This window comes from Castor canadensis, chromosome X (genome assembly GCF_047511655.1).
Source record: "Castor canadensis chromosome X, mCasCan1.hap1v2, whole genome shotgun sequence".
In the NCBI taxonomy this organism is placed as follows: Eukaryota; Metazoa; Chordata; class Mammalia; order Rodentia; family Castoridae; genus Castor; species Castor canadensis.
In genome coordinates, this window is record NC_133405.1 from 17,459,276 (window position 1) to 17,487,124 (window position 27,849).

The following is a 27,849-nucleotide window of genomic DNA, read 5'->3' on the forward strand; positions in this document are numbered from 1 at the left end:
ATGAGTGAACGAATGATGGGTAAAAGGGCCAACTTTTTCTTATTCTCACCCCGTCTTCCTTTATCCCTCTGGCAGTTTTGTGGGGAGGAGGGAGGAGCCTGCCCTTGTACTGCAGGACATGGAGGTGCTCACATCTCACAGTTGAGGTTTGAGTGTAAACATCCCAGGGTATGAACACCAGTTTCAACTGTCCACTTGAGTCCACTTCTTCAGCATGCTGCTGCACTAAGTAGAACCTTTTTTCCCATTTATTTGGGTTTTCTTTAATTTCATTCAACAATGTTTTACAAATTACATTGTATCCCTCTTGCAGTTTGAGTACTTTTTGTACTTTTTTTCATTTCATTTAGTTTATCTAATTTGCTGGAATACAGTTGTTAACGTTCTTTTATAGTTCTTTTAATTTTTGTAAGGTTATTAGCAACACCTCTTTTTCTGATTTTGTTAGCATATTATAGTTGTACAGGGGAATACATTGTGATATTTACATATATGCTTACAAGATATCTTAGTTGGGTTTACTCCCTCCATTGTTGTCCCTCTTCCCGCCTTCTAAAAACAATTTCAACATGTTTCATTATTCTGTTTTCATATATGGATACAAAATGCATCTACCATATATACCCTCATTTCCACTTTCTTGTGCCCACCCCCTCCCACTGATACCATTCCCCGGAAAAGGCTTATTTTCCCCTCCTGCCCTTCATTTTTAAAATTAAGTGTATATTGATAGTCAAAGGGGGTTTCCTTGGTACTTCAGGCCTGTATGTATCGTGCTTTAAGCAAATTAACCCCCTCCCCGTTACTAACTCTCTATCACCATGCTCCCCTAACATTCAACAGGTTACTGTACAGTGCATTATATTCATATATAGATGGTTGTTTCAATATTTTTCATTCTCTAACATTTTCTTTATCTCTCCTCCCTCCCATAGCCCCCTCAAATGGACTCACTAATACAGTTTTGTTCTCTCTCACTATATATGTATATATGTATGTGTGTGCGTGTGTGTGTGTGTGTGTGTATATATATATATATATAAGGTTATATATGTTTCTGTATTTGCATTAACTTATAGATCTAGCTTCCACATACACGGGAAAACATGCATTCTTGATTTTTTGAGCCTGACTTACCTTCACTTAACATGAAGTTCTCCAGTTCCATCCATTTACCTACAAACAACAAAATTCCATTCTTCTTTATGGCTGAATAAAACTCCAGTTTAATCTAGTCATCGGTGTGGGACATCTGGACTGCTTCCAAAGCTTGACTAGTGTAAAAAGTGCTGCAATAAACGTGGGTGTGCATAGAACTGTTCTTTTCCTGTAGAAATTGCACAAGTTGCCAAAAGTGCAGAGGTCTATATTTTTTAATTAGATATTGCGTTCCTACTAATTTGCTGGGTACTGTTGGAGGTTCTGGTGACAGCGGTCAAGAAGAGAAGCACATCTCACGGAGACAGGTGATTGGTAAGTAATATGATGGGAGAAATACGGGATGCTCAAGAGCAGTGACTCTCAAAACTTTTTGCTCTCGGCACCCTTTTATGCTAAAAAAAAAAAATGCTGTTGAAGACCCCCAGAGAGCTTTTTCGTATGTGGATATTTATCAGTACTTGCTGTAATATTAAAGCTGCCATTTATTTCTTATTCATTAAAAACAACAATGAACCCATTATGTGTAAACATCAGTATCATAATCCAGACTTGAGAGTAGGGAAAAGCTTGCCAGAAGAAATCATTTCTACTATTGTAGGGCCTTTGCTTGTAAACATAGCAGATGAATGTGGTTGTAGAAAATCCTGGCTCTCCACATTCCTAGGGTATACGAATCTGATTTTAACCATAACAATGTCTTTTTAATAGTAGTTTGTTCTTGTTTTAAATTATGTTTCTTTTTCATGAAGTTCTTGTTCTCATAGGAGCTATTGGAGAACTGCATTTGCATGCATTTTATGAGTTTTATTAGGCTCATTTAAACATTGCTAAATATTTCTTCCTAGATCCAAAAATAGTATATGGCTCTTTTCAACAATATACTGTTGTGCTCCCTTTTTCATTCCTGAGTGAGTTCACAGCATAGGAGACAATGTGCTATGCCACTTTATTGCACATGATACTCTTAAATGCCTGTTGTACCCACAAACCCCCTTCCAAGCAAATGACCAAAAAGTTTATGTCTAGATCCAGTGTCATCCTGTTACTCTGGCCCAAAGGCTGTCTGGAGGCCTGTGTGAGAGGTAGCATTGCATTCTACATTTGATTTTACTAAGTGGGCCAATAAAAGCCTCTTCCAGGAAGTTTGGGTATGAAACAGAATAAGGTGTGTAGAATAGAGTAGAAGCAAAGCAAGAAGACCTACCTAAGGAAGGTAAAAGGCAGGCCAGGAGCCTGTTATGGAGAAGTTCCCTAGGGATGAAAGAAGCAGCTAAAGCAGCAGACTCCAGAGGGTCATGGAGCAGTGGAATTGGAAGCTAAGTATACTTGTACCTGCAGTGCCATTCTCTTTGGCCATGACATGTAACAGTTTTTGTTTTTTTAACAATGCTCTGGTCTACAGGTTTCGGTTCTTTCTTAGGCTTACTTCCCTATATTTTTGTAGAATAAATTCCTAGTGACTGAGGTACTTGGGAAGCATCTCTGTCTGTGTAACCTCTCCTTTTCAAGATTTTTTACAAGTCACAGAAACACTCAAAGTAACGAGCAAAACCAGAGGCTATAAGATAGGGGGTTGCTCCTGAAACTCCATGACCACTATGGAGATGGACCATGTGAGAGACTGGTGGACCTGTGAAAAGGAAGAAGATGGAATCCAAACAGCTGCCTTCCTTGAAAAGCAGCATCATTCTCTCGCTGACTTCTGTAAGGGGTAATCTGTGTTTTACTCCTGGCCATGGCCTTCTTGATGGATAAAAATACATTAACCTACAAAACCAGAGACTGGTTGCTGGAAGAAGTTACCTACTTTGCCTAGGAACTATAGCAAACTAGGTTTTTTAATGGCCTCTTCAAGCCCTCTCTGTTTAGGAATGTTTTTGTCCCCTTATCGTGTAATTTGAAGACTTAGTGGAAATAAAAGGAACTCCTGACAAAAAAGATCGATGGATTGCTGACCTAAGATGGTTTAAATTGCAGAAATTCTTTAAAACCTAGTCTGTTATTTGTAATAGGTATGCCAATGTTAAACTATTACTTCCAACTTCAATGAGGAAGACTTGCCCACTAGACATGTCTTTTGTTTATCTAACTTTGTGACTGTATTTTTTTGCTTCATAGATATTATTATAGTCCATATCCTAAATCTTGGGCAAGAAAAGACCCTGAACAAAATTGCAACATAAACAATATTTGTTTTGCTTATGTCCACCACTTCCTCTTATCTAGGACTCTCCAAATAAATGAATTCTTCCATAGAACATTTCTGATACCACAATAATCTGAGTGAAAGAAATTCTGGATATTGTGGCTTACTTGTTCCGTTAGCCCTGACAAGGATAATCTGTTAAAAGAAAGACCACTCACTCCAAAAACTTAAAAGAGCCACAAATTTTAACCCCAATTATCTAGCTTTGGATGCCTTATAAAACCATTCAGGGAATTATTTCATATCAGATCTTTAACTCATGTAGGGGTTAGTAAGAACAAAAACAAGTTCTTTGTGCTCTTAGTTTTCTGAACTGTTAAAAGGCTGTTGGATTTTGTAAGCTGGAACTTTCATCAATTTATTTCTAAAATGTTATGCTTAGAGAAAGTAACTCAGGAAGGTAGGAAAAATAATTTGGAGTTTTGTGATATAAAAATGACATCTTGGAATTAAAATTGTTCTTAGTTATATTTTATCAGAAATAGTATTTTAGGATATAAAGTTACTCAAAGCCACTGAAACTTTATTTCATATTTATTTGTTTCCCCACCTTTTACAATGTCTACCTTAAAACAATATTAGTACAGTATCAGCACCCACATTTTAAGTAAACCAATTTTACAGAGATTTAAAGGCTAGTGTTAATATAGAGCCCCTTTTTGAGCCACGCCATTAGAAGTTCACAACTACACAAGCCATTTAAAGAAAGCTTAAATATACCAAAAAGCACACTTGAAAATCAAGTTTTTAAAAATACAATTTTAACTATATGCCAAATATAAGCTTTAATTTGCTCCAGGAATACATTTTCTGAAACCACAAATTTAAATCTAACAAATCTATTGACAACAGTTACTTAAATGACATTTATTAACAAGCTTATTTTATTAGCACGTAGGAGCAGAGGACAGAAAATCAGAGCCTTCCCTCTGACTTGCAGGGACAGAGATGAATTAGGTCATACTCTTACAGGACTTAGGCACCCATCCAGTTGAATGAAGTCAAGCAGGAAGATGATCTGATGATTACTGCACACCTAGGTGTTAGGGATTTCGTGTGGTACTTCTGCAGGTTTTAGAAAGAGGGCACTGCTTACCCAGAAGAAATGAATTTCCTTAAAGAATTTCAGAAGCTGGCAGGGTTGCAGACTCTGGGGTCCTTAATGACATGGCACACACACATGGCCACTTATTCTGCCGGGGAATAAGGCAAGTTCTTAATACTTGGGATAGATAACTTTGCCCAGTTACTAATCAATAGCAGTTCCTGTCATGAAGTCAGAAAGTGTTGACCCAGTAAGGGAAGTACCTTGCCTCAGATTTTTAACTCGGTACCTTAAACCTGCTGATGCTAAAACATTGTTACCTCAATTGCCGAGATTTAGTTGCAATGTAATAACAATTAATGGAAAAGGGCAGTCACCATGAAAGTTTTTTTTAAGGAAACTGCTGAGGAGATGTCTTACCTCTTTTTGAACCCCTTTTCATATACAAAGTAGAATCCCTAGATTTATATCACATAATAAACACAAACACAATTTTATAACAATCACATGAGCATATGAGAAATTAGAAGTATCAGAGATAGGATGGAAACAAATTGAGTTTTTAAGCTTCATCTTGGTTATTTCACCTTCCCTCCTATTCACCCTCCCCTTTCATTGGCAGTATCCAAACCTGCCTGTATCTACTTAGTGGGCTTCATTTTATTTAGAAAGCCCAATGACATTTGTGTCTGCACTTCAAAGAAAATCATGGTTTGTCTTTTACTTATAGAGCTCTTGCATTCTGGAAATTTCAACACAATTCACAAACAACAAAAACCCAGACACCATACACCTATGAACAGTGTAGAGATGGGTGCACACACTGGGAGGTAAAACACCATTTTAAATGGAAATCTAGACTCTGTCCTCTTCCTTCTTCACATTACACCCAGTGAACAAGGTCACACTAATTTCAGACATCTGTGTGCTAGCAGTGCCCGGGACCCTTCCCATCACAGCCAGGTTGTTAAGAGGGGTATCAGCAAGAGGAGGCTCAGGCAGCCCTGCCTTGCAGCAGAAGAGCTGAGCTTTAAAATGCTTCTGGAAGGTTTTGCTCAGCCAGTAGAGAGCAAAGGGGTTTACACAAGAATTACTGAAAGCCAGCACCCGAGAGAAAATGGTAACAATAAAATGAATGGCAGAGGGGTCTGTATAGCTTTGGTAAGTGAATGAGTGGTAGAGATACAGGAGGTGATTTGGCAACCAGCAGAGAGCAAACAGAGCCACCAGCACCAATACAGTTTTGGCAATTCTCTTCCGGGATTCGATCTACAGGGAGAGAAAAATGGCACACACACAAAAAAATCATTTAGCTAGCAGAAATAAAAGCCATCCTGTAGATTTATGTAGAAATTTACAGTTAACAAGCTGGTCTTCTTGGAGCATGTGCTTGTGAGCTGAGACATGCAGGAAATCAACCTGTGGCTACAGCATAGAGCGAGTTAATTGGCATGGTAACCAGTGATCCTAAGTCTTATTAACTCTAATTCAGAGACTTCCCACCATCCCCCTGATTTTAAAATACTCTAGAATGTCTCCAGTTAGTTCAAGGAGTGCTGTGGCATTCCCTGCGATTTAATTTAATTAAAAATAAAGACACTATCCAAAACTGCCTTCACTGGATCAATAGGTTAAAATAATCTGGAGCTCACCAAAGCTGTCAAGTTTGTATCAAAACTTGTTTTCAATCTATAAAAACTCTAAAGATACAGTCAGAGGAATAAAAAACAAATGTGCCATCCTTCATATTTGCAAATACTCCTACATACATCTACTAATAAGAGAGACGAACCAGATTAAGTGAAAATATAACCTGTGGTCACGGACAGAGCAAAGATAACTAACTAGTACATGGGCACTGAACATGCAGCTCCAGCCTCATGAGTACTGTTGTGAAACTAACCCAATGGACTAGCTCCAAAAAAAAAAACTCTCCCTCTTCCTATTCCCATCCCTCTTTCCCTCCTCCCTATGTGTGTACTGATTAGGAGATAAATTTAATCACCCCCTCCCCAGAATAGAAATGCTTTTATTCCTAATCAAATGGAACTATGTTTTTGCAACATATCTTTTATTCTCTCGGTATTTATGAGAAGAGACCACACCTGGCTCTTGCAATGGTCTTAATCAAGTGTCTGTGAGTCATTGTGTTGCCCGTGGCACTTCATTTTCCCCTCCCAGACCTCAGTTCACATCTGTGTGTATATGGTTTGCATTGAATAAGGTGATGGTCTTGCCAGTTCTACAATTCTGTGCATTTCTATTATTCTGTTACGCTCTCTTAAATAAAAGATGCTCTGCTTTACATTCTCCCTTATGTGATGTTTCTCACTATTCCATAGGGTAAATCACTTTGCTCCCAAACTTCAGCTGTCCCCTCTCTAACAATAATAGTCTCACTGTTTATTGAATGCAGAGTAACACAAGGAACTACGATGAGCATTTCATCTATGTCATCTAATCCTCATCTTAATTTTACAGGCTCACAGAGGTTAAATTGATTGCTCAGTTCATGTCTGATAGAGTTGGGATTAAAACCAGAGCCTGTGCACATAACAAAAATACACACTGCTATTGTATTTATACACAGGTAATTATACAGTTGCTCACTCTGCAAAAGTATGGATTTCACCTCTAAATCCAAACTATATTTGCATGAGTAGTGGTTAATACATACCTGCTTTCGGGCATGGCTTTGCTCCTCAGTAGGTATGTTCAAAGTGCTTTTGTACAGAGTCCTAGCAATCAAAGAATAATAGACAGAGATAATCGAGAGTGGGATAATGTAGAACACTAAGAAACACAACAGAGAATGGATTTCTTGCAGAAGCCTCTCAGAGACAGGATAGGAGGCACACGATTCAAATGTCATATTCTTGTTAGGATCTCGAAAAGTATATACATTTGAGAATATAGCCTCTGGCAGAGCAAATATCATAGACACGATCCAGATGCAGCCAGCTTTTGCACAAGTCTTCAGGATGGCATTGGGGGGCTGTCGCTCAAGCGGCTTCACAACGGCTTTATATCTAGAAACACATAATCAGAGGCAAAGGTCAAAATTCACAGGCACATTTCGCAATTTTAGGATTGGAGTTATCGTAGTAGTCATCCAGTTCTACCCCTTATCTATTTCTATATAACCAAGTCAATATTAACCAAGTAGAATTGGTTATGGCTTCAAAGACATATAAGACACCCCAGGATTTTCATTTAGGCTAATCAGTTTTCCTTTATTCACTCCTGTGAGATATTCCAGATTTGTCATTTTATAATTATATACAGACCCTCTCTTTTTATGTGCAACCAAGAGTAATTCACTTCCTATGTATTACCTTAAGTATTCTAAAAGAGTACTTTTTGTATAAGTGACTCACGTTAAACCAAATTAATTCTCCTCTTCTCATGAGTGAGCAGTCTTTGACCTTCCTAGAAAAGAATTCCAGGGATTTACAGCGATAAAGATGAGAGGGTTAATTTCTTCCCCATTCAGAAGCACTACTTTGTTGCCCAAGCTGATCAATCAGTGGGGAGATTTAAGGCAAGCCAAGGGTGAAATTGGAAGCCTTGTGCCAGTGCAAAGATGCCTCCTCAGTCAGACAAATCCACCTTAAAGTCTATAACCTTTACAGAAGTCTGCACTCAGGTAGAATATATGACCATTCAAAGAAAAATCAGAAAAAGACACAAGGAAAGCTTTTCCCCCTTGTCAGATTCCAAAATCTGTAGAAGAAGCTATTCCTTTTGGCACTGCCAGTCATTGATTACTTACAGACTTCCTGCAGGCTTTTTAAAACATCACTTTTAACATTTGGAACCTCAATTTTTTCATGTTTTCACAGTTATCCTTCTACAATAGGAACACAGAAAAACACAGTACTTAGACTGAAAACATCCTAACACAGTCCAAACACCCTGACGGCGAGAGGTTTTCGTACTCTATCCATACAGCTCTAAAAGTCAATCAGGGTTAATTTATTTTTCTGGAAACCATAATGTCACTGAATTCCTATAGAGAAAACAAATAGAATTAACAAACTGATGACATTACACTGAGTTGCCAGGGAGCTGAAAACCTTACTGTTTTTCAGTCATTAGCTAATTTGATAAATTTCAAATAAATTAGGTGCATGCTATCTCTTTACCATCCTTCCGATATACAGTAATGCATGGGTGGTCAATTTCACACCTATGCCGATATTTTATGTTGACTATATTGTGCCACTAGGCTGCACTAATGTATAAAGCATGGGTTTTTTTTTTTTTTTACACCTGCAGCAATTTGCCTTACTTAATAAGCAGGAGGAAAATAAAAACACTGTTCGGTATTCCTTCAAGCAAATAATTACATTTCAAAGAAAAGAAATCCCCCCCAACAGCATACATTTTCAAGTACTTCCCAGTTGCTAGCACAGGAATTTTAATATTTTTACACCAACTTTTTATTTAAAATGCCACCGGATTTTCCAATCCTAGATCTAGGTTACCAAGCATGAGAAAAGCAGAAACGGTAGCCGGTAAAAGCTAAGTACAAGCTTTTCTTTTCTTTTTGCCTAATTTCACCTCCCGGCAAATATAACAGAGAAAAGAAACTCACCTGTCAGCGCTGAGAATTGTTAATGTGAACACTGACACACCAACAGAAGTGAGCCGGATGAAAGAGAGCACCTTACAACCAATTCTTCCGAACAGCCATCCTTCTGCGAGGTAGTGGGTCGCATCCACCGGCACACATGTCAGCAGAAGTAAAAGGTCCCCGAAAGCCAGACTGGTGATGAAAATATTTGGAACTGTTTGCATGGATTTGGTCTTGAAAAAGACTTTGATGAGAATAGCATTTCCAAGGATGCCCACCGAAATGATCACAGCATAAGTGATATAGATGGCACACAGTGCTTCTATTCCTGGAGAGTTGTCCCCGGTCTGTCCTTTATTTGTGGTTTCGTTGGAAACCACAGAGCTTGATGATTCTGTGTCATTTGTGATTGAAATTAAAGTCTGATTAGGTGACTGAGGCTGCCTTAGAGACATTTCTCCTGGAGACTGTGCCTTCAATATTTCTCCTGCTCAGTTCAAATGTAGTTGATTGTCACGTCTAGTGCCTACGTCTAGTAATGAGGTGGTGTTAGGAGAACAGAGCACAACAGAATGGAAAGAAAATCCAAGACATCAGGATACTCCTTTCCTACGGTTGTTCTGTGTCTCCCAGCATGCTTGGCTAAGCGCTTACCGATCTGGCACTCGAGAGTGGGAGGTGGAGGATGGAGGAGTCTTACTGGTTTTCCTATGACATAAGAGGAGGGAGGGGGCTGGGGAAATGCTCTGCAGTTGCTTGTTCTCCCCTAATGAGGACTCCTTGAATAATTAGACTCATTAAGTGATCTTAGTGTTTATTAGCATCACCCTGTCTTCGTGTCTACCCACCATGGTCTGTAGAGATTTTGGTGATTTTCTCCTAAAAATACCTCATTTACCCCTCTACAGTCACTGGGTAGTCTAATGCACTTCCTTTTACATGACAAATAAGAGTAGTTGTCCCCTGAAAGCACTGACTTGAACCCACTCCTCAAGATTTAATATCATGGCAGTGCTGAAGTAACAAATCATTCATACCTTGACAGGGCTTATGCCACCTCCAAGAAGCAATAATTCAGGTGACCTGGGCTTCATACTAGCTCCGACACATGGTAATTACCAATTTTGCATATTCCTGGGGCTACACTGTGCCATATCAAAGTAACCTTTAAGAAATGAAAAATCTAGACAAACTGCCAGCTCTTTTGTCTTTAAATGCTCTAATAAAAACAATTTTCCCATTTGACTATTTTAATATTGCATATTTGGGGTGGGGGGTGGAAGCTCTTTAGGGATTTTCTCTCTAGAAACGGTTAAAATGAAACTTCCTTATCCCAAAACAAAATAAACCATAACAATGCCAGTTGAGTTCCTGACACAAAAGGACCTGTAAAAATGAAAATCATTATTTCCAGAGGAGATTACTCCAGAGATGAGGGGCCTGGCCATTGTGTTTACATCAACTGAAGGAAGTAAAAAGTTAAAGCTATCACCTTAGTGCTAGCAAACAAAGCTCATTTTAAAAATAAAAAATGGGGGGTGAGAATGGGAGACCAGCAGTTTGAAGGCACCTAAGAAGTATTCTCTGAAATTTATCAGATTCAATGGATCCTCTCTCAGCTAGGAAAAACTTTGCATGGAAGGTCTTTATACGCATAACCATATTAGAAATCAGTCTGGGAAGTAAAATAGAAACAGTAACATATTTGGCTAGCTGATGACCAGCGGAAGCAAATGAAGGCTGCTCGTTAGGCCAACAGAACAGGTGCAATAAATTCTACAGAGAACTTGAAGTGGAAGAATTGCATCAAATGCCTGGTTCATTTGAGCCCTCCACACCACACCCATCCTCTACTCTTTATGAAATTATCTCCACTGCTTGGAGTTACTCAGCTAAATACATGCTTTGGATAGGAATGGGGAGGGGGAGTGTTTTCATAAACCCCAATCCTGAAGCTTTTAAGTATATGCACTTGAGTCATTTCATACAATGGACTGACTCTTTAAAATCATTTCTATTGCTGGGTGAGATGGCTCACACCTGTAATCCTAGCTACTCAGGAGACAGAGATTGAGAAGATCACGGTTCACTGCCAACCTGGACAGAAAGTTCATGAGACCCAATCTGAACCAATGGCTGTTTGTGATGGGCGTGCCTATCATCTCAGCTACATGAAGAAGCACAAATAGGAGGATCTTGTCTAGGCTGGCCCAGGCATAAAGCTAGACCCTATCTCAAAAATAACTAACCCCAAAATGGCTGACAGAGTAGCACAAGTGCGAGGCTGTGATTTCAATCTCCAGTATATTACCACCAAAACCAAAAATCATCCCTACAAAAAATAAAAGGGGCTCTTCAGTTCACATCTCTTTCTCACCTAATGATGAGGTCACTCCAGGATTTCCATGTATCATTTGGCAAAGATAGTGGTATCTCCCATACCACTATCTGACCTCTACACAGCACTGCTCTGTAAGAAGCATGAAATTTCTGAAATTATCTGAATTCCCAAGATCTCAGTCATGCTTTCAGCAGGTGCAGCCATCAGCGTCCTCTGCCTTCTTACTCTGTCTTCTGGTCAAGAGAAGTCAGGAGACAGTAGCAGTATTGGAATGGTGCTGGAGAGATGGGATCTTAGAATTCCAGATTCCCAGAATATCAGAGATGGAAGTGACCTTAGAGATGATGAAATCAAATGCTTTCATTTGCAGAGACAGAAATGAGGTCCAAGGGGGGAAGTAGCTCATCCAAGGTCTTGAAAGTACTTGGTAGCAGAACTGAGATGAAACTGATTCTTTCTGGCTTGCAAAAAGGTAAAAATCATTGACAGGAGCTGAAAAACACTCAGTTCCTGCCAGCAAGCCATATTTTCTCATTTGGCATCGTAGACTTAGGTTTTCTGCATATTCTGTTAACCCAAGAATAAGAGATTTCCAAGCTAACCAGCAATTCATGATATTCATCTGTTTTTATATCTGCTCTTCATCTAGTTAATCATTTTTAACAGGCGCTTCAGGGCATTGGCCTATACAAAATGATGAAATCACCTTTTGTGTTTAGTGCATAATTGGTCAATATTGTCATCCAAGATTTTCAAAACCAACTACTTGGTTATAGACTAAGCAGTTGAAATATAATCCTAATGAAGCTTTTAACTCAAAGGAAGTATTGGACATTGAACACATCAATCACTAATTTTCTGAAATCGGATTCCCTGGTTCAGCCCAATTCAGTTACTGTAAAATATTTTTTAAATGTCCAAGGTGTTTGGGAACTAAGAGTGCTGAAGAACCCTTCTCTGCCTCTAAGTTGATGGAGAGAAGCGAAAAACTTGACTCTGAGATTCTCAGCCATTAGTTAATAAGTACAGTGGTTCTCAAATTTTGGCTTCCACCAGAATTACCAGTCAGGCTTATCAAAACAGAGATTGCTGAGTCTCACCTCCAGAGGTTCCAATTTGGAAGGTTTGGCATGTGTTCTGAGCATGCGTCTTCCACAAGTTCCCAGGTGATGTCACTGCTGGTGGCCAGGGAAATGCACTCAGAATCATTTATTTATGATCAAAGTAATCCAATTTGTTCAGGAGAATCATGGGTTTTTCCTGTTATTAAGGCCTAGGAGGTATTTCTGTGGGTCTTCATTAAAGAAAAATGTACTACGTTATGTAATACACATGTCAAAAATCTTCCTGGACCTGCAACTCCTCCCTATAAATCTCTACTTCTGGTGAGCTAGATTTACTGAATTTTTGGGTACCTCTGCCCAAATGGCCCTGGGTTGATCTTCCCAATGGAAGAAGATAAATGGGATAAACTTTTCGCTTCTGACTCAAGCACACTCTGTATATTCGGGGACTGAAAAGTAACCCAAACTCTCAATCACTAATTACAGGGGTCCCTTCTTTTATACTCTTGGGCTAAGAAACAGGATTGATTTCTTTGTCATAAATTCACAGGGTTTTATCAATTGTAAGAGGATACACCTTGACTCCTAGGTATATTTGGATCTCTGTAACAATGATTCCTGTTGTTACCAAATTCTCTCCTCTTCTTGCCCCAAAGCTTGTTGGTACAGTTTCAAATATCAAGAGGTGATCATTATTCAGAATGGCCTCCACAGAGAACAAGTAAAATAAATACAAATTACAAGGATAGACTCTAATAAAAGTAACATCTTCAATTGAACCTTTAGCAAACGGAAGTTTTTGTTAAAGGCAAATTCTTGGCATGACGAAACCTAATGGCAGGGCTGGGTGCATGGCTCAAGTGGTGGAGCATCTGCCTAGCAAGTGTAAGGCCCTGAGTTCAAATACCATAAAACCAAAAAAAGTTGGAAGGCTGATTTTGCTGGAGGTGTGGCTCAAGTGGTACAGCCCTTGTCTAGCAAGTACAAGGTCCTGAGTTCAAATCCCAAACAGCCAAAAATAAAAATAAACAATAAACTTAATGTCTCCCTAAAAGTGGATAACCATGTAGGCTGTTCCCAGATTTAAACACCTTTATAGACAACTTTGTCACTATTTATGTCCACTCACACATGCCTGATCTCACATGCTGTGACCAATGTGAAGCTCTACGATCATAATAGATTGAGACAATTTTGGATTAGATAAAATGTTTAGGCTTCCTGGATATTGAAGTATGAATTATAAAGAAGATGAATTTATCTCAATGCATTTCTACTTCTCAGTAATATTCTTTCTTTGCTGAGAATTCTCACCTATACCCCTGATCATGTGTCCCATTCACACATGGCATGGCTTGCTTTCAGCCTCCTACTCATTAATCCCTGTTAAATTGTTTCAAATCAATGAAGACCACACATTTACCATACGGGCCCACAATTCTACTCCTAGGTATCTACCCAAAATAAATGAAAGCATATGTCCACACACAGACTATAAATCAAATGAATATGGAAGCATTTTTCATAAAAACAAATCATAAATACTCAAATGCCCATAAGTTAGAAAACGAGTAAACAAAATGGTTATTCAATAATGGAATACTACATAAAATAAAAATGAAAAACTATTACTGGATGAATTTTAAACATATGCGATGAAATACCATTAATGATTCCTTAATATAAAATTTCTAGCAAAGATGAAACCATAAATAATGGATAGCACATCACCGGTTGACTGAGTCTGAAGTTTGGGGCAAGGATAATTGCTAAGGAGCATAGGGAAAATTTTGGGATAGTGGAGGTGTTCTGAAACTATGTGATGTAGTTGCCTGGTTGTATAAAGTTATTAGAACTTAAATTGTACACTTAAAGTAGGTGAATTTGTGACATGAAAATTAGAGTCAATGAAGCCGAAGAATGTGGGTGGGGGAGAAGTAAGCCTGGTGCTAGATGCTGTAGAGGGCTTAGAGATGAGAAAGATATTTCTAGCAGTCTCCACCACATTCTGTCAGGACTAGGGCTCATACTCTTGAGAGCTACATAGCACATGGATCAAATAATGAAAGAGTTACGATAAGGGCATGAACAATCACAAAATCTGAATTTCTCTGGCCCCAATACACACTTGCTCATACAGGATGTCTAGCTTCTTGTTAAGTCCTCCACCTCAAGCACTTTTGGGAACCTGTAAAGATTGGGGTCCTAGCTATAGTTTGGAGCCAAGGTTCTGCTAGAGTCAGTGGCAATTTTTAATCCTTTTGGGTCTTTCATAAGACCTTCCCTGTACTCATAAACAGAGATACTCCCCCCGACACTATTGCTGTCCCACTGGGAGTCCCAGACTCTGTCCTACAGTCTCTATATCACTCTGCCAAGTATAATCATTTTTTCCACTATTTCACCAAACACAGCAGTCCCTCTCCAGTGATCATCATTGGTCTGCAGAGCACTGCCAGCATGACAAGTTATGATAAGCCTACAAATTAAAAATTAGGTCTTTTATCCAGTAATATCCAAATTACAAAGGCATTGAGGGCTTTTGTAGGAAGAATTTTTTTTAGGAAGAATACTAATGATATACGTAAAGAAAAGAGAAGTAGAACAATGAAACCTCTTGAAATTGCTTTAAGTGGGGTAGGGAGGGGGTCAAGCGGGGGAGATAATGGGGGCCATCCAACTTTGTGTAATGTATGCCTATTCGAAATCATCACAATGAATCCTCCTGTACGATGAATATATCCTAATAAAAATGAGAAAAAGATTTCTAATGATGTCCCTCATTAAACAGAACTAAGGATCTCTAGGTTCCCATGAACCAGTCTCTACTTTCTTTGTTCAATGCAGTCGACTTGGTGATTGGCAACTTAGTCTTGCCTCTTGAAATGGACTTTGAAACCACTAACTTCAAGGAGGTCCTACTCCTTAATATCAGACCCCAAACTCTAAAGTTGATACAGGAAAGAGTAGGAAATACTTTGGAAGTAATAGGTATAGGCAAGGACTTCCTCAATGGAACCAGCTCAGCAACTAAGAGAAAGCATACACAAATGGGACCTTATAAAACTAAAAAGCTTCTGCTCAACAAAAAGAATGGTCTCTAAACTGAAGAGACCACCCACTGAGTGGGAGAAAATATTTGCCAGTTATACATCAGACAAAGGACTGATAATCAGAATATACAGGGAACACCAAATACCAAATCAGAATATACAGGGAACACCAAAAACTAAACTCTCCCAAAATTAACGAACCAATGAAGAAATGGGAAAGTGAACTAAACAGAACTTTCTCAAAAGAAGAAATTCAAATGGCCAAAAAACACATGAAAAAGTGCTCACTATCTCTAGCCATAAAGGAAATGCAAATCAAAACTACACTAAGATTCCACCTCACCCCTGTTAGAATAGCCATCATTAGAAGCACCACCAACAACAGGTGTTGGCAAGGATGTGGGGAGAAAGGAACCCTTATACACCGCTGGTGGGAATGCAAACTAGTACAACCACTCTGAAAAAAATCTGGAGGCTTCTTAAAAATCTAAACATAGCCTGCAATTTGATCCAGCAATACCACTCTTGGGGATATACTCAAAGGAATGGGTCACAGGTTACTCCAGAGGTACTTGTACACCCATGTTTATTGCAGCCCTATTCACAATAGCCAAGTTATGGAAACAGCCAAAATGCCCCACTACTGACGAATGGATAAAGAAAATGTGGTTATACACAATGGAATTTTATGCAGCCATGAAGAAGAATGAAATCTTATCATTCGCAAGTAAGAGGATGGAACTGGAGAACATCATCCTGAACGAGGTTAGCCAGGCCCAGAAGACCAAAAATCGTATGTTCTCCCTCATATGCGGACATTAGATCAAGGGCAAACACAACAAGGGGATTGGACTTTGATCACATGATAAGGTGAGTGCACACAAGTGAGGTATGAGGATAGGTAGGTAATCCAAAAAAAAAAAGGTAGCATTTGCTGTCTTCAATGCAAAGGAACTAAGGCAGAAACCTTAACGCAACAGAGGGCAATAGGAGAAGGGGACTAGGAACTAGAGAAAAGGTTAGTTCGAGAAGAATCAATTTAGAAAGTAACACATATGTACATGGAAGCAATGCGAGTCAACTCCCTGTATAGCTATCCTTATCTCAACTGGCAAAAAAAACATTGGTCCTTCCTATTATTGCTTATACTCTCTCTTCAACAAAATTAGAGATAAGGGAAAAACAGTTTCTGCTTGGAAGCAAGGGGGTCGGGGGGAGAGAGAGGGTTGGGGGAAAGGGAGGGGGCAGGGAAGAAGGGGGGAATAATGACCCAATCATTATATGCACATATGAATAAAGGAAATTTAAAAAAAGGAGGTCCTACGTACTGCTCTCAGTTGACTATTATTCCCATTTGTATATGAGGAAGATGAGATGCAGAGCAAATCAAGTTATCAAGTTGAAACCAGGCTGTTGGTTCTATACAGTTTGTGCTCCTAACCACTACCCTAACAGAAAGAAGTAGTCTCAACCAAGCCACCAGCTTTGACTAGGTCCAACACAGAATTCTGACTTGAGTCATCCTCATGAAGATTAAGTACCTCAGGAAATCATCTATACTCTGTCAGACTCAGGTCAGAGATGTCCTAAGGAAAAAATGGCGTGGATCCCTAATGGCTTAGATGCAGCTCTGGCCTTGGAGGAGCATCCACCAGGTGTCCAGAATGACAGCGTGTCTGATCCAGAACGCCCCACCAATGACCTGGATTCTGCTTCTCCTTCCATGGAAAATGTCCTCTTAGAGGAGCATCCTTGTTCCTTCTCTGCAAGCTCTATCCAAGGCCATTAAACATCATTTATGCTGTTGATTTCAGCAATTCATGTTAGGAAAAGGAGTCAGGGTCATGTTTCCTTTGCTGCCATGAGACTCCTTCATGGGTGCAAATCTATGATAGGACACAGGCATAAGTCCTGGGAGGCTGTGCTGGGACAGATTCAGATAACAGCTATCATAGTATATTCCTAATGTAGACTTGAGCTCTATGTCCAAGTCAACTTTGTCCATGGCATTGCTGTTACCTCCCTTTGGGAAGCTTTATCTCCTGAGTGGCCCCCCATGACTGCCCCAACTGACCAAACTTGCTTGGTATAGCTGAATCCCAACAAGGACCACAGTCTAATCTCAAGCTAAAATCTATGCCACAAGCAAGATAGAAATTAAATTCTATCATACTTCAGAGGAAAGAGAGATCACAACTAGTTAAAGGAGGGTTGAGGACTCAGGAAAGGATTTATGGGAGGGTCCAGTTTTTAGAGAAACTGCAAAGGATTTCAATAGCTAAAACCAGGGTCAGGGAAGAAATCAAAAATAAAATATACAGCAAGGACACAGAGGTGGGAGTGGTTGGGGTCATGAGCAGTCAGTTTTGCTGTGATGTGGGTGTGAATAGCGAAGCAAGGGAAAATAAGTCCAACAAAGGAGGTTGAGGTTAACTTGTAGATCACATTTGAGCTGTGGGTTGAATTCACATCTCATTCAATAACTGATAAGTAATTCAAATATTTTAGCAGATGGGTGATGAATTTGAACCCCTCTCTTCACTGCCTCAGATAAGATATCAATTCTGATATACTTTGTGGGATATAATTGTGATATAATTGTGGGATACAGGCACCACAATTATACTTATGGTTAGGCTGTACACTTCAGTGAATTAAAGTGGATGTCTGGATCAGCTTGGCTCATATAAAAACGTCCAGGGCACACCTAGTCCCTTAAAAAGTGTACTAGGATATATGGCATGGGGAAGATGAGGATTAGTGACCACTAGCTGTTTCAAGGGATTCTTCCAGATCCTCACAGTAACACTCAGCCCTTGATTTACCACCTCCACCCCTTACCATGAAATGACATAATTCCCCATCTAGGAGATTTTGTAAATTATCAAGAGAAGAACTGGTATCCAAAATTTAGGAAAGGTAGGAAAATATAGGGCTGAAGTCATCTGAATTAAATGCTGAGACAGGGCCACAAAAGTAAGAACAGTCGCTTGAAGCTAAGACAAGAGAGCTGGCCAAGAGCTCCCTTCGCTTTAAAGCCAAGCCTGGTTATATGGACTTGGGATGTGGGGCTGAATGCTCAGGTAAGAGACCTGTGGTCCCAAGAATGGGGACTGGAAGAGGTCATAGTCTGCGATATGGCAAGATCTGCACTGCCCTCTTCCAGGCTACATAAACCCCTTACAGCCAGGTGCAAGAGAAGGGTGGCTTTCCTGGGCCATGTTTACATTCAGGCTGTAGGGACTGTGTCCATGGTGTCCTCATTACTGAATGTTATTTGTTTGTCTAAAACACATTTCTATCAGAAGTGCAGGGGACCTGAATAATAGAACATCACATACCATGACACACAAACTAAGTATCAATTGTAAGAAAATAAACATGTAGATGAGCTGAGCTAATAGTTGTGACTAATAAAAATAGTTTGAAACTCTGGAGATGCATAAAGATAATAAAAAAGAAGTGGACCATGGACTCCTGACAAGCAAAACAAATCACTGTGGCACTGTGAATTTGTAAGTATGCTTCAGTGCACATTTTCTTTCTTTCTTTTGTTACCTGTAGGGTGCCTTGGTTTCACAGTGGGGTGACTGATGCACTCAATAACTCCCTACATCACCTGGCATGTATAAAAGCAAGGGGTCGTGCCCCTGCCCATCCCAGGTGCAATGGGGACCAGGGGAGCACATTGCCTGGGCATCAGCAGGAGAGAGTCAGGGAGAGCGAGGACTAAGCTGCGTGTTCACTGTACACCTGGCCTTTCTCACCCGGAAGCAACCTACCCAGGAGATGACTTCCCAATGCAGCTCTGGTAGGAACACCAAGGGTTTCCATCCCCCACCTGTTTGGAGCCAAGTGTGCCTGGCATCCCTCAGAGGAACTGGCCAGGCCTGCTCCTAGAGAGGCAGCATGCATCCCATGAGTGCAGAGCCTGCCAATCAGGAGGGCTGCGTGGACTCGCAGCCCTTAGCTAAGGAGAAGTTCACTATGGACGTGAGCTTGGGGAATGAACACCCCCTAGATCAACCTGAGGTTGGTTACCAGAGGTGGAGTGAGAAAAAGGTTTTCAAAACAAGACTTCCTCTGGCCCTGTTCCAGTTTTCCTCGTCTCTTAGAGTATATAACAAGGTTTCATATGATGACAATTAAATGAACTGTTCTAAAGATCTCCACACACACCACGTTTGAGTGCATATGCATATGCAAAGTTACCTGCATAATCTCAAAAATGATGTCTTGAAAGGTCTTGGAAAGGATATTTGATCAAAACAACCATGAGTATCAAAAGGGGATAAGCTGGTAAAGCCAGAACAATTTGCCAACAAGGCATTCTAGAGTCCTCTAAAGTCTGGCTTTCACTTGTCACAGTCCTGGATATTTGGAGCTCTCTGCTTTATTCTATTCTTTGGCTCCCTTTACATGAAAGTAGCTGTATTTGGCCTTTACAGGGCTAGGGTATTAGATTTAGGTAATGTTATACTCTTTCCACTGTGTCTGCTACAGACAAAGGATCCCTATCTCTCTCCATTTCTAGATGGCTAAGTTAGGACTACTTCTTAAACCTTCATCAGTGAGTGACTTAAGGACATACAATGATGAAGACTTGAAGAGGATATATGATCATGATTTTGAGAAATATGAAAGCAGAAGCTGGAAAACAAGGATTTAAACTTTCCATAAAGTGATTCATCCTCTTTCCACAAGGATCAATGCACTCTTTCCACAGTCCTTTACTCTGTCTTCTGTTGGTCCTAAATTTAAACTGTCTAGGCTCTCCAGCTTCTCCCTTCTCTCAGATAGACTGAAATATGAAAGCTGTTATTTGTGCCTTTTCAGAGGCCAGGACTGGAAGCTCCATCAGTTTTTCTATTTTCCCAGAGACCAATCTACTTCCAAAAGAAGCAGCTGTGCATCAAAAGTCATTTTCCCCTTTCTTGACGGGGAAGAGGGCACCCCAAAGGGAGACTTAGAGGGAGCTGGAGTCCAAAGAAAGCAGGATGTGGTAAAGGAAATATTGCTGCTCTGTGAGTTCTAGAATTTGGTTCACAGGCCTCTATAGCTTTGTGCCTTTAGCTTCTGCAGACTTCTGTCTGAGAGGCTATGACTGAACAGCTGTGTGAGTGCCTCTATAGAGGCTGAGATCTGGAAACATCAGCTTTTCCAGAACCTTACCTATTTCTGATAGAAGAGATCGTGTACTGATTAAAAGGGGTTTAGATCAACAGAGATGCTCCCCTTGGTGGGTGGCTGGGAGGAAGCCCAGAAGGAGATTGGGTAAGACGTCACAGACAGTAAGAATTAGTATTTGTCAAGTGGGAACAGCAGAGACCAAGTTGTTGCCTTGTCCCCAGTGACTCCCCTTCATTGGTGCTACCCCTGTGGGAGGACACTCTGTATGCAGACCAGACAGGAAACTCAGCTGTGAGTTCTCCAGAGCATGGTAGAAACAGTGGAGAACACGTTTTGCCTCAGAACACAGGGTAGGAGATCCCTTTTCGGGGATACAGCAGCTGTGTTTTTGACTTTACAGAGGCAGGTGCCTAGAATTACTCACAGCTTTTCTGTCATCTTTCAGCTTTATCTGTGTGGAAGAGATAAGTGTGGGTGGTAATTTGTGGTAGAAAAATGTGCATCAGTAGTGATCTTGCCTTGTATGATGGGTTGAAAGACAGCTCAAAGGCTGATTTGCCAAAGAGGCTGGCCTTGTTTAGGGACTTCTGAAAGTATTCTGTGGACTGGTAAGAATAATAAGGGGAAACTTCCTCCTGTCCCCATAGCAGGCCCCTTGCAGTGCTATTGACTGTGCCCATACATTCACTCACTCTACCCTTCTCTAAGTCTTTCTTTTTTTACTGATACTTCGATGTGTTTGCCTTACACAGTCAGAGCTTAGACCTAAGGGTTTTTGCACTTTTTCCTGCTTTGTATTTTTGTCCAAGGGAAAAGTGTGTGTTGGTTCATAAAGGAAATGGTTCAGTTAGCAAATAACTTCTAAGGCTTTCAAAAGAGCCTAAAGAAGAAAACAATTCAGGCATAACTGAGTATTTACACCAGGGCAACAGGCAGTGGTGGAATTGAAGTGCAGACAGGCGGAGAACAAATTTGATCAGTTTGTGGTACATGGAAACTTTTTCAAAGTTCATCTCAAATCAGATATCATAGACTGTGACTACTTCTAAAGCTGGCCTTGTTTAAGGGTAGCTGTGCCACTCCTTATCCATCCTACTTGCTTTCACTGTCACCTTTGTTCCATCTTATAAGAGAGTCTTTAAAACTAGAACTATTTAAAAATGAATAAGCCATTGTTCCCTGGCTGCTGAGGGAAGATTTTAACCTAGCCTCTGCCCTGCACCTTTCTGCTTCGTAGTTCCTACTATTCACTACTCCAGGAAGTGTGGCCTGGGCCCCAAGGTCAAGGACTCTCTTTCCTAATGTCACCCTTTACTTCTCCATCCTCCTTCTATGCTAAGACATTGGAGAGCAGGATTCCATGGGGTCAGGCTTGAAGACTGGCCTTTGGGGGCCTTCCCATCCCAGGTTTGCTTCATAGTTCCTATATTTTTGTAAGCCCCTGAGAGTGGTAGTCCCTTACCCCCTATTGCCTATCCTGGATGGAAGAGTTGACACTTGACCCCTCCTCTCTGCTGCTTAGCCCCCCCTCTTCCTTCTAGTAGCTTCCGGAACTTGCTGAGTCTTTTCCAACTGTGGAAGCAGCTTTATGAGCATGTGGCTTGCCAATTCACACAGAGCTCAGTGCTTAGAAGGGCCTTGCACTTGCTTTCTTGTTCTGCTGTCATCATTTTGAAATTCTTAATAGTTCTGGAACAAAAGGTCCCAAATTTTTTGTTTTTCCTGAGCCCCACAAGTTATGTAGCTGGTCCTGTGTGGCTATCTTGTCCTGAGATCAAGGAGGGAAATGGATATGATGCATTCCCCTCTACCAAACCAGGCCTTGTACTCTGTGGCTTTTTCAGTGCAGACCTTAACAGACTTCTGTGGATGCCTTAAGAGGTCAGCAGGTAGCTCTTCTCTGGTGGATGAGATAGATGTGCCTTATCTCCAGTCATGGGGTCTATGATCTCCATTGAAAGACTAACTAGCTCGGAGGCCAGCAGGTGTGAGGGAAGAAATATGTGCATGATGCTTTGTGATGAATAAGGGTTGCTTGGCTCAGATTCCTTGGAGCTTGTGGGGTGTGCTTTGCAGTGTGTGTTTCCAGCCACATTTCTATGCAACAAAGCAGAATCTCAGCCTGTCCCTGAAATTCTGCTGGCACTGGGAGCAAGACTCACAGGCAGGACATGGCCTGGCCTTGAGTGCTTAAGAAGACTAAGGTGAAGGTGTCTACTTGGGTCAGGTCATGGTGTAAATCCAATCTTCCTTCCTGCCTTCCTCCCTCCTTTCCTTGCTTTCTTCCTTTCTGCCTCCCTCCCCTCTTTCCTTCCTTCCTTCCCTTTTTACCACTCTCCTTCCCTCTCTGCCTTCTTTCCATTATCTTTAAGTCTGTGAATTTAACTTGTCTCCTAAAACACCATTCTGTAGCACCTTGCCAGGGTTACCAAAAGAATGCCTCCAGGAGAGCAACTCACTTTGCCAGTAGGGGTGGCACAGGCAGTCTGCCTTAGCTTTTATTGGCTGTACCAGGTGCTCTGGTCACATAATCTCAGAAACAGACATCCTGCAGGGGGTGGGGCCTCTGTGTTTTAAAGGGGATCTTCTGTGTATGACTTTTCCCAGAATATTCTCCATACTCAGCCTTTGCACCAAAGGAAGACGGGAGTCTTGGCAGGCTGACTTCTTGGGTATGATTTCATTGCCCTGAGCTGTGGTTGGGAAAGAGGGCCACAAGAGAAATACAGTGGGAACAGTGGACAAATACAGAGGCTGAGGACAAGCAGGAGCTGGTGATACTTAGAAGTGCTTGATATAAATACCTCTGCTTTTTCTTTACATCAGACTTGGAGCAAAGGACTGGTCAACAGGCAGAGTGTGACCACAGCAGGCAATAGGTGTGTAGATCCTGGGATCCATTTATGTACCAAAAGAAACGGGAGGCTCTGAGGGAAGGAGAGAGGAGAGGTGCTGGGGCAATGAAGAATCTGGTGAAATAGAAGAGAAATTCAGAGAGGTCTTCAGAAAACTGTTGACAGGTATCAAATTCTAGAAATAAGATTTTGGTCTATAGAAGAGAAGCCAGCAAGAGCAAGGCTGGTGTTGTGGCATGACAACAGGATGACAGAGTTCAAGCTAGCTACAATTCATTTATTGCTCTTGCTTTACTAGCTAGATAAGTGCAGTGACCTAAAAAAAAAGGTTTAGAACAGCTCCCTTGGCTGCTGTAGAATACTAGCCCTTACTTGGACCACACTCTGGTGTTTGTGTAGAGTTTTACCTTGCCTGAATTGTAAGACTTTGGAGTCTGAGGCACGGTACCCAGTTCAGAGTATGGTGGTGTGATATTCTGTGTAAGCTCTGGTTTCCTCCTAGTTCTTGTGTCTACATGGTCTCCCCTCAGCAAACTGTGCATGGAGAGGGTTAGCATGGCTGTGATACACCAAGGTCTATATCCCCGTATGAGGATAACTACAGAAGATTTCACAAGGCACTAAAGGCTTATACTGTTGTGGCTGCCTCTGTCACAAAGACCCATCCTCTGGGGTATAGTGAGACCCATCTTTGGTGCACTGTGGCAAAATATTTGATGCAATCCAGTTGAATTTATAAGTCCCCTCACTCCTAAAGAGGCCACAGGACACCAAGTCACACCATTTGCAATGCAACCTAACTGCCAAGGAGCCAGGTATTATTACAGCTCCAGCAATCCTGCATGCTGGGACCCTGGTTGAATTGAAGACAAAATTACACACCCTACTTGCCATGGCAAAACTGAACACTAAGGAAGGCAGCACTGCTTCAGAAGACATAGACCAGTACTCCCTGGAAGTCCACAGCTATAAACAAGAAGAAGGAAAAGTTCCAGCAGCTTATGCCATAAGGAGCCACAATATGGCGGCTAGAGGGTAAGGAACAGAAATACAAAATGAAACCTAAGATCTGACCTTATCGGAAATTCAAATTTTAATTTAATTAAAGTTTACATGCAAGTAAAGAACAGAAACAGGGTTGATTGGCTATTATACCTCTTCAACAATGGCTCTGACCTAAACTTGTCTCTTCCCAATATCGACCAAGTGGTAAGTATGTCATGTAATCATTAGTTGGCAATCTACTGTAGGCTCCTACCAACCTCTTATAAAGGGCCCATCCTGACAAGGGTCCCTATATCCTGTACTGGATTTTTGTGACCTAACAAATAGCCCACCCCTCCACAGGGGTACATACTCATTGGCAGGGACCTTAGCAACCTAACCTCATCAGAGGGCAGATAACTGATAAGCAGGATTAGTATGACTGAATACCATTTTGGCAAACACTTGGAATGCAGAAAATGCTCCTCCCATCCCCCCAAAGACCTACCTAGATGCAGATGTTTGACAGCTATTTATTAGGAGTGCTCCCCCACATTAGAGGGCATCTCTGCTACCCCTAATTAGGCAAGCATTCCCTGTCAAAGAGGCCCTGAAGGAATTGGAATTACTGAGCACCCATGAGGGCATCCCAATACCACTGTTTACCAAATTCAAACACAAAATAAACCATTCAAATGCTCCTGAAGCTCAAATCATCAAAACCTCCAGCAGACTTGCTGATACTACAAACTTTGAGATTTAGGGCCAATGACTGAAAATGCTATCTTGAAACTACAGAACATCTTAGGACAGGCCACACAAATACCCCAATGGATATCAAATATCAAATCAAAATAGCTAGCAATATTGCTCAAATTTTTACATAAGCTGTCCTGAACCCCCAAGGACATTTTTTTACTGGGTGCCCCTGTAGTTTCAGATGATTATCTGTGCACTTTGCTCCAGAGCTCCTCCTGCTAGCAGGTAGATTTTCATACTGAGCTGGGTATGGCAAACCCGTATCACTTACATACATGCAACTATACTTACAAGTGTCTTGGCACAGTGAAGCAAATGTCAGGGGTGACGTGCAGAAAAATAAAAGTGAATGCATTAAGTCACTCCTAGAAAGATGACATTTGATGAAACCATTTATATCTACCAGGTGAGATACCATCAGAAGATCCCACCATACTCTGCCCATAGGAAGCAACCTATTCTGCTTCTTTGATCTCCCATCATCCACGTGGAATAATTGTCAGACATTAGTCCACCTCTGGAACTATTCAATCATTCAGTGATACTGCATATATATAACTCTTGCCAGTAGGCCCTCTTGTGCAAGGATAGGCAAAACAAGGAGAAATGAGTCCACTGCTAAAAGGGGTTCTGGAGACACATATACTGGAATAAACCTTTGTATTACCTGTGATCACTGGCCCTAGTGTGGTGTGTTTAGATATCTAACACCTTAAAGCAGGAAGAAACAGTAGACCCTGCAGTGGGCATAAGGACCAGAGTCCTATATACGACACCAGGCTCGGGGGAGAAGCACACATCCAGTGACTAGAACAGGCATTCAAGGAGGGCATGGTCTTTGGGACAATGTATGTGCATTATGGTAAAGAGCAAGGCTTTGCCTTTTTTCCACTCATTCACAGGGCCCCGGATGTGCTAGATACGGGCACTGGGCTAAGTGCTGGATATACAATAATGACTAAAACATGATGATACTAGCTATATTAGTCTATTGAGGCTGCCATAGCAAAACATCATAGGTTGGGTGGCTTAAATAGACATCTATTTTCTCACAATTGTGGAAGCTAATAGTCTTAGATGAGGATCTAGTGGTGTCCTTGCTGGTGAAGGGCTCTTCCTGGCTAGTAGGCAGTTACCTTCTCACTGTGCCTTCACATTGGGGTAGCAGAGAGAGAGAGAGAAGGGATGGGCTTTCTGGCTGGTGTCTCATAAGGACACTAGTTCTATCAGATCAGCATCCCACTCTTAGGACTCATTTAACCTTAATTGCTTCCTTATAGGCCTTATCTCCAAATAGAATTACATTGGGGGTTACAGTGTTAACACAGGAGTTTTGGAGGGACACAATCTAGTCTGTTGCACCAGTCCTTGTGAAAACGATGAACAGAAATGGCTTCAGCTCTATTACTAGCTGTGTGGCCCTGGGCAAGTCACTCAACCATTCTTTAATTTAGTTTTCTTAACCATAAAATGAAGATGATAATACTTATGTCCTAGGATTGTTTTGAGGCAGTGGCAGCTCCTGGATTTCCATATAGGAGTGATTTAAACAGTCTGGTTGGAAGGAATCATCAGGGGAACTTCTCTTTACTATCTTAGCAAGTAATGTGTTTTATCATTATGTATATATTTATATGGAGTTGTTTTCAAGGATCAGCTGGAGATAGTGGAGGAGGGCTAAAGCCCCCAATCCCTCAAGCCACCCCTTGACTCAAACACTTTGTGAGAATAAAACAAAAGCAGAGTATGTAAAGTTCTCACTACAGTGCCTTGTACATGGCAAGTAGAACTTTTGCAAAATCCAACTATACAATGTAGTCCACAAGACTGGACTTATGTAACCTTGATCATGGGTTAAGCTAGATTTCTAGTGAATCTTAGTCCTCACTAAGTCTCAGACTCACCTGAGATCTTTTAAGAAATACTCATGCCTAGGTCCCAGCCTCAGAAACTCTGAATCAATTGTTCTGATGTGAGACCTTAGCATCGTCTTTTAAAAAATCTCTAAGGGTGATTCCTAATGTATAGCAAGGGTTGAAAGTCAATGTTAGGTTCTGGAGATAGATCTAAGTATATAGTGGAAGGTCAAATTAACATTGCTTTGAAAGAAGGGAGACTTGCTTGAGTTAGGACTTTCAAAGTAGGATTAGGGGGTGTTAAATGACCACACTGATCCAACAACTAGGTGGGCAGCTCTTTTCTCTCCCTTTTATTGTGAAGATATAACATTATATATATACATATATATATATATACATACATAATCAATAAGTATAACCACTATAACCACAGTATTTCTTTTCGTGCTTTTTCCAGTGGAAATGTCACATCATAAGACACTTTTGGAACTCACTGGCTAATGGAATGAATAATTCAATCTTCAGGAAATTAGAAGCAGTACAAACATTCTTTTTTTCCTTTCTACTGTGAGCTCAAGATGTTGCTTGGCAAATACATCTGAGTATATTTCTATCTTGTTTATTTCTGGGCACCCAGCATCTACTCCAGTGTCTTATGTGGAGTGGGTTCTTAGTAATTATTTATTGAATGAGTGAATGAACGAATGAAATGAACATGGCTTCCTACGCAGGTCAATGTAGATGAGCTTAGCTGCCAGGATACATTCTAATTTAGGAATGTGTGCGTGTAAGACAAGCCTTGTCTTTATATGAGTG

General features: G+C 40.8%; 1 protein-coding gene across 1 annotated transcript; it reads right to left on the bottom strand.

Moving 5' to 3' along the window:
* Positions 1–3,917: 3,917 nt before the first annotated feature.
* Positions 3,918–9,443, bottom strand: Brs3 (bombesin receptor subtype 3). Its single transcript, XM_020182645.2, has 3 exons — positions 9,010–9,443; positions 7,090–7,441; positions 3,918–5,681 (listed from the first exon to the last, which is right to left on the bottom strand). The coding sequence occupies exons 1-3, from the start codon at positions 9,441–9,443 to the stop codon at positions 5,268–5,270; spliced, it is 1,200 nt and encodes a 399-aa protein (XP_020038234.1). The 3' UTR covers positions 3,918–5,267.
* Between the last annotated feature and the right edge of the window lie 18,406 nt (positions 9,444–27,849).

Bases quoted from the DNA above. Each gene is read 5' to 3' on its own strand.
- Brs3 (XM_020182645.2), bottom strand. From the start codon at position 9,443: ATGTCTCTAAGGCAGCCTCAGTCACCTAATCAGACTTTAATTTCAATC. The intron at 7,442-9,009 runs GTGAGTTTCTTT...ATGTGTTTCTAG, and splicing joins ACAATTCTCAGCGCTGACAG to ATATAAAGCCGTTGTGAAGC. The intron at 5,682-7,089 runs GTATGTATTAAC...CTCTCCCTGTAG, and splicing joins AAAGCCATGCCCGAAAGCAG to ATCGAATCCCGGAAGAGAAT.